The sequence below is a fragment of the Falco cherrug genome, chromosome 12, assembly GCF_023634085.1.
Source record: "Falco cherrug isolate bFalChe1 chromosome 12, bFalChe1.pri, whole genome shotgun sequence".
In the NCBI taxonomy this organism is placed as follows: domain Eukaryota; kingdom Metazoa; phylum Chordata; class Aves; order Falconiformes; family Falconidae; genus Falco; species Falco cherrug.
In genome coordinates this window covers 35,829,785-35,836,671 of record NC_073708.1, presented here as the reverse complement: position 1 = coordinate 35,836,671, position 6,887 = coordinate 35,829,785, and the positions used below count along the sequence as shown (strand labels likewise).

The window sequence follows — 6,887 nt, the reverse complement described above, 5'->3', positions numbered from 1 at the left end:
GGGACTCTGCCGTGCCCTCGGGGGTGCCTGGAGGCAAATCTGGAGGTGCCTAAACCAGAAACTTGGGAGGTAACGGGTGGCAAGTGACAGCCTGGGGTAGTGAGGGCCTGACTGCCAAATTGCTGTATGAGCTCTACAGAGGAGATGCTGGTTTGCATCGTGCACATTTTGCACAGTCCAGCCAACGCAGCCTAGACTTGATGAAGCTGCGACGGAGTAGGATTTGAGCAAAAGCCCTCTCAAGGTGGCAGCTACTCCTTTCTGTCCTTTTGTGGGTATTTTGTAGGTATGTTTTGTTTGATGAAGCAGATCATACTTAATGAAGTGCATTCCAGAAACAGCCTTTCCAGTTTTCCTTAGCACGCACCACTCTGGGGGGAGAGGAGGAACCCCAAAGGCACAAGAGAGCGGCTGCCAGGAGGAGGCCCAGCGGCTGCTTGGCCTCCTGGGAAATTACTGTCCCACTTGAGACATGTTGCCCCAGCGTCTGTGGAGCTGCCGTACCTCTGCCGCTTTGGGCCCTGCCCCTGTGTCTCCCCCAGCTCCGCTGTCGATGCCCAGCAGAGAGGCGGCTGCATCCAGAAAGGCTTTTGCCGGACGCTGGGTCTCTGCTGTGCCTGCAGGGCCACTTTGCTCTTCGCACCGCAGCTCTGGAAAGCAAAAGCACGTGCAGCAGCGCGACTTCTTGGAAGTCAAGAACACCTAAGCAAAGCCCAGCCGAGCCCTACACCACTTGTCTCGTCAGCGTTGAGGTTTCTGGCATCCCAAGCCCCAGTGTCTGTGACAGGCCTCAGTCCCGCCTCCTACCTGTGCCCCGGTCCATGGGTGCTGGCACCTCCTCGGCTGATGGAGGGGAGAGGCCGGCCACCTCCTCCCCAAAGATGTCCCCGCAGTTTTCAATGAGGAACTCCACCAGCACGTTCACCTGCAGACATCAAAGCCTTGGTCTCAAGCCAGGTGCCTGCAGACGTGTCAAGCAGCCTTTCCCACTGCTGACCCTTCGCCTGCGCAGGCGGCTGCGGCTGGGGGTTGCTCTTCCAGGCACCCAGCCCACCAGCACTGGCCCAAGGGAGGAGGCAGCCAGGGACCTCGCAACAGCCAAGCTCCGATGGGCCGGGAAGGCAGCACTGGCTGCTGGGTAGGGCGTACCTTCTCGGTCACCGCCAGCATGGCCTGCAGCGGGAGCAGGTCCTCGTTGGGTGGGCTCAGCAGGTTGGGCCCGACGCAGATGGCCAGGTTGCTGCAGCTCATTCTGCTGGTGGCTGCGTTGTGGCCGATGTGCTGCAGCAGGGCCATCAGCCGCTTCAGGAGGAGGAGGTTGGCCGCAGGCAACTTGTCGGCCACCCTGAGGGAAGAGGAAGACAAGGCTGATGAAGCAGAGGGTGCCCACAGCCGTCCCTGCAGCTGGCCCCAGGCGGGTGGGAGCCAGCGGCCGTGTTGCACAGCTTTGCAGCTGCCCGAAAAGACAGCTTTCTGAGGAGCCCGTGCCTTTGCAGGCAGGTCCCAGAACTCTCCCGGTCCCTGCTCACCAGGCAGGCTGCTGCCCACACTTACGCTTTCAGCTCCTCCACCTTGGCCTGCTTGCTGGCCCTCTCCATGGCTGCCATCCAGTCCTCGTAGAGGTCGACGACGAGGAGCTTGGTGGGGATGCTTCGCAGGAAGTCCTGCAATGCCAAGGGCCGCAGGTGAGCCTTTGAATGCTGCAGGCCAGCCAGGAGCTCCTCCAGCTGCAGGTCAGAAGCGCTCACCTTCAAGATGACGGCCAGCAGCAGCGCAGGCTGGCTTCCTACGTCGATGTCCTTGCCGCGGTCCAGGGCCTCGCGCAGCTGCCGAAGTTCTGTCCCACCGGCAGCTCTGCGGAATATCCCCTCCGTTGCTGGTCCTTGCTGGCGCAGGACAGCCAGCAGCTCCTGCAGGAGAGGCAGGAGGCCACTTGCTTGGCTGAAGAACCAAGCGGTGGCAAGGACCAGAGCTCTGCCCCAGACGTGGTTGCCTAAGCACCACAAAGGGTCTGGGACCAGAAGCAGGTTCTGGGGGTGCAGAGCCCAGTGCCCTGTCCCCGCAGCTGCTGGGGACACGCAGGCCCTCTCCAGAGCAGCCGGAGGGAGGGCTGGGGACCCCGTCTGTCCAGGCTGGCTTACCTGGATGGGCCGGGGCAGCGTGTTGTCCTCCCCACAGAGGGCTGCCAGGGGCTGCCCAAAGAGCACCCTGCTGCAGCTGGAGCCCGCTTGTCCTGGCACCTGGGCAGCGGCCGGGGTGCGCCGCAGGGCGAAGGGCCAGGGCAGCCCCATCCTCCTCCTGCTGGTGCTGCTCCCGCTGCTGCTCCCTCCTGCTGCAGAGGAAAACAGAGTAAGACACCACCAATGGAGACCCCAGGCCAGCGGTCCCAGCGCCTGCCCTGCCCTGCGCTGCCCTGCCGGCAGCACGGTGCTGTGTGGTGCGGCAGGATGGGCAGGGAGGCAGCAGCTGGAACCGCGGCTGTGGCTCGGAGGTGTTGACTTAGAGGCTCTTGAGAGCCATCGTGCCACGGGGTCAGCCTGTGCCAGCCTTCGCCCTGCCCTCCTGCAAGCTGCGGGCAGCAGCAGAGGCTCCGTGTCCCCGCAGAAGCATATCCAGCAGGCACTGCCCAGCAGTTGTCCTTGTCCGTCCAGGTGACATCCTTCCATGGGCTGCCCAACCTGCATGGCGACACTCGGGACAAGTGAGCACAGCATTGCAGGAGGTTGCCTTGCTTTCCCAAACTCACCTGGTGCGGGGCAAAGTCCCCCTGCGTTTGCAGATGGGGCCGTCGCAGGCCCTTGCTTGGGATGAGCCTGCAAGAACCAAGAATCGGGCTGTGCTTGGAGAGCAGCCCCGCAGCAGAAAGGGCCACCAGCAGCCTGAGCGCGGCAGAGCTGGGACCCTCTGCCCTCCCGGGCTCTCTTCCCCATGTGGCAGGGTTCCTCCCAGTGTCACCAGTCAGAACGTGCTGGCGTGCTGCTGGCTTCCCAAAACTCTCTGCTCCCTGAGTGGCACCATCAGACCCTCTGTCCCTCCCGCACAAGCTCACCCCAGTCCCTGCGCATCCCGGCGCAGCCAGAGGCAGGTGCAAGGCAGCCATTCTCACCTCTGCCTGTGCCTCCATCAGCCTCTCCAGGCTCCTGGCGCGCAGTGTCCTCCACTGGGCAGGAGAGAAGGAGGGGAAGAAGGTGAGCAGCCATGGCTCTGCTGCTCGGCTGCAGGAGCAGTGCTTGGGGACAGGGCCCAGAGCAGAGAGACACTCACGGCGTGGCGGCGGCTCAGCTCCCTCTCCAGGAGCTTGATGGATGTCAGATGGGTGACGCGGGCTCCCGTGCGTCCTTCTGGTGTCCTGTGCACCGGGAAGGGAGAGGGAGAGAGCTGGGTGAGCCCCAAGCCGTCTCTTGTCTCTTGTCAGGCAGCTGTGCCCGAGAGCTGCTCCCAGCCACGGGGGCACCTTCCCCAGCTGGGGGCTGTGTTCCCCCGTCCATCCAGCTTCTCCTGGAGCATCCCCCCGGCTTACCCCAGCAGCGTGGCCACCCACAGCTCCTTCAGTGCCTGGGATCTGCAGATAGAGAGGAGAGAGAGCGTCAGGCCGTGCTGCCCCCAGCCCTGGGCAAAGGTGGGTGCCTGCACAGCCCTGTGCTGTGGGGCAGGATAGAGGTGCTGTCCAAGCCCTGGGTCGCTCTGTCCTGCCTGAGCGGCTGCATTTGCCTTTCCCTTCTGGGGACCAAAAGGTGACCAGGGGATGCAGAATGGGGAAACATCCCACATCCCTCCCTCCCTGCCACCGGGCTGCCTGCTCCCTGCCCAGCTCTGCACGCAAGGCAGAGGCCTGTGTTCATGGGATGGCGTGGGCACGGCTGGGAAGCTCTCCTGCCCGACCACGACTCACCCAAAAGTGGCGATGCAGGAGCCGGTGGGCCAGGCGAGGATGACAGAGGTGCTGTCCTCATCGGTGCCTTCCTCCTCCTCCTGTCCATCCTGCCCCGCAGCCTCCTTCCCGCTGCTGAGCACCCACAGCTGGTCCAGCGCCAGGCGGAGCTGTGGGCGCAGGCTGGTGCCATGTCTGCAGAGAGCAGAGGCGGGCACTGAGCTGGAGGGGGGCTCCTTGGGCTGGGTCCCCACGCACAGAGCCCTGTCCCCCACCTGCCCTTGGGACGGACATTGGTGCCTCCAGCACCGAGGGGCCGGGGCCTGGGGCTGGTGCCAGGGTGTCCCTGGGCCGGGGCTGGGGGCAAGGATCTGGGCTCTGAGGGTCTTACCGCAACTTGGCGACCACCAGTTCCTCGTGGAGGAGCAGAAGGCGCCTCTCGCTCCTCTTGCGGCCCCGCGTCAGCCGCACGTCCGCGCTCAGCACCGGCTCGGCGTCGCTGAGAGCCTCCCTGCAGAGCAGAGAGCGGCGGGCGTGAGCAACGCCAGTGCTGCGTGGCCCAGCTGTGCCCGCGTGTCCCCGAGCCCGGGGGGAGCCCACCTGGAGCCGCAGCAGCAGCTGGCCTGGCCCATCCTGCCCGGGAGAGGAGGGCCCTGGCCGTGCAGCGAGGAGGGGGCCCAGCCGGCGACGGCGAGGCTGGGAAGCGGGGTGCTGGTGCTGTGGCAGCGCTGCTGAGCCAGAGGCTGCCTCCTGCCAGCGCCGCTGCGTGCCAGCACGGCTCTGCCCTGCTGCCTGTGGTGGCCGTGGGCTCCCCGTGACCAACGGTCTGAGCCCAACGGAAAGTGGGCGGGGCCTGCGGGGCGGGGCTGGGGCCCTCTCCAGTATGGCCGGGCCTGCCTCGCCCCGGGGAGCCCCCGCAGGACAGGGCAGGGGGCAAGGGCCACCTCCCTGCGCCTGCGGCCAGCGCTTTGCCCTGGGGTTTGGACAGGGTCCTGCTCGATAAAAGAAGCCGTTTTTCCTAGAGGTGACCGTTGTGGCCTGAGGCAGACTCCTCTTGGTGGAGGCCGGCCTAGCGGTCGGAAGGCCTCTGGCACACAGGCCGTGCCAGGCCTCAGGCCCCAAGGCGCTGGAACTGGAGCAGGCCCAGCAGGAGGAAAAACTTCCATTTTTACCAAAAGACGGGGGGACTAGCAGCAGTCAAGAGCCGCTCGTGTCCTGCCAGGCGCCACAGGGAAATGAAATGTGTGGTGAGCTTCGGCAGGAATTGTGGTGCCCCTGGAGCACCACCCTTGCTTGGGAAGGCTTTATTCCACCTGGGTGCTAAGGCTTCACCCTTGGCAATCAGGGCTGGATGAGCGCCACACAGGAGCCCCTGCCCGGTTAGCCATGACCTTCACCCAGCCGGTGGCCGACAGGGCCAGGGGCGAGTCTGTGGGGTAGGCCGTGACCATGGCAAAGAAGGGGAAAAGTAGTCAGCTTTTGATGGCCCGTGTCTCGTTTCACTGTTGACCCTAAGCAATGCCTTGCTTCAAACAGAAGTGATTCAGAGAGTTACACACCCGCCCTGTTCAGGAAAAATGCAGGAAATCAGAGACATCTAGCAAATTCTCTTGTGGCTGTTGTACACTGCAGCAAGAAGCAGCGTGGGTCCAGTGGCTAATGCTGGAAGGGGAATTCAGCACTTCTGGGAAAGGGAGATAAAGGCACTCTTGTGGGCCAGGCTGGGATTGGAGAGCCTGGGTGGGTGTCTGGGGTCCCAGCTTTCCCGCAGTGCTGACTGTGGTGCCTGCTGCTTGTTCTTCCCTGCAACGCCGGTTGCATCCACCTGCTGGGGCTGTGCTTGGGAAGGGCTCCGGGGGTGAGCAAGCCCATGGGAGAGGCCTGAGGAGAAGCTCTTCTCCAGAGATCTACCAGAAACTGTCCAGAGCATCCGAGAGGATGCTCTGTATGACAAGGGAAGGTGCCCGTTGGTCCAATGTATGAGAGCCTGCAGGGCTCCCATCAGGGTCCTTTGACCTACCCATCCTCCAGCCAGCAATCCAGGTGCTGGGGGGTCCCATGTAGGTCTCCTGAGGTACCCTTTAGCCCCGGGCAAGGTGTCGTGCCTCAGTGTGTGCTTGCAGGGCATGTTTCCTTCCTGCTGACAAGGGCGGAATTGCAGTTAAATGCCCCTGGGCGATCCCGAGCCAAGCAAACTTTTTTCTATGGGTCACACTGCTTTGCAGTCCATGTGTGTGGTTCAGCTCCTGCATGGGAGCTGAGGACACGAGGTGACCTAGCTCGGAAGCTGGCCACTCTTGCTCCAGGCAACTCCAGTTGCTTGCGTTTTCCTTCAGCTTCCCCAGCCTGATCATCTCCACTGTCACCTCCTCCCTGTCCTACAAGAAGTATCCCTATCCCAGCCATTAGGACAGTGGCACAGCACTCAGAATCCAGATCACTGGTAGAGAAGAAGGACAGAGGAAAAGAGAAGTTCTCCTTTGAAAGAAATCCTTCTTTGTCCTCCTTTAGCTACTAGTGGATGAAAAAAAGGGGGACAGAATTTCAGGCCAGCCACAGCACTGGCTTTCAAGCCTGAGCTTGTCATCTCATGGCTGTTCTGGAATGCGGTACAGTGAAAGGAGAGATAGAAATGGCAAATTTTCCCCCTCGGGGCGATCAAATGCTGGCAGAGGTTGCCCAAGGAGGTTGTGCAGTCTCTGTCCTTGGGGATCTTCAAAGGCCAAGGGCACACAGTTCTCAGCAACCTGCTCGAGGCGAGCGTGCTGGAGCAGAGGGCTTGGCCCAGAGGACCTCCACGGGTCCCTTCCAACCCCACCCTCCTGTGTGTCTCTGTGCTTTGCTTTTGCCCTGGCAGAGATCTTCAGGGACTTTGTGCTCCGTTTTGTCTTGCCTTAGGGCTACGATGTGCTGTGGTTTGGGGGCAACAAGGTCAAGTATGTCAGAGGTCAAGCGAGTTAGTGTCAAAGTGTGTTACTGTTATGGACAGAATCTGTGTTTGTTGGCCCTGTGTTCC

The 6,887-nt window shown here is 62.5% G+C and overlaps 1 protein-coding gene across 1 annotated transcript; it reads right to left on the bottom strand.

Annotated features, from left to right (window-relative positions):
• Positions 1 to 356: 356 nt before the first annotated feature.
• On the bottom strand, positions 357 to 5,322 carry LOC129737200 (T-cell activation Rho GTPase-activating protein-like). The gene is made up of 9 exons (XM_055724973.1): positions 5,204 to 5,322; positions 4,263 to 4,382; positions 3,542 to 3,562; positions 3,265 to 3,349; positions 2,142 to 2,198; positions 1,749 to 1,910; positions 1,555 to 1,664; positions 1,150 to 1,345; positions 357 to 371 (listed from the first exon to the last, which is right to left on the bottom strand). The coding sequence occupies exons 1-9, from the start codon at positions 5,320 to 5,322 to the stop codon at positions 357 to 359; spliced, it is 885 nt and encodes a 294-aa protein (XP_055580948.1).
• Between the last annotated feature and the right edge of the window lie 1,565 nt (positions 5,323 to 6,887).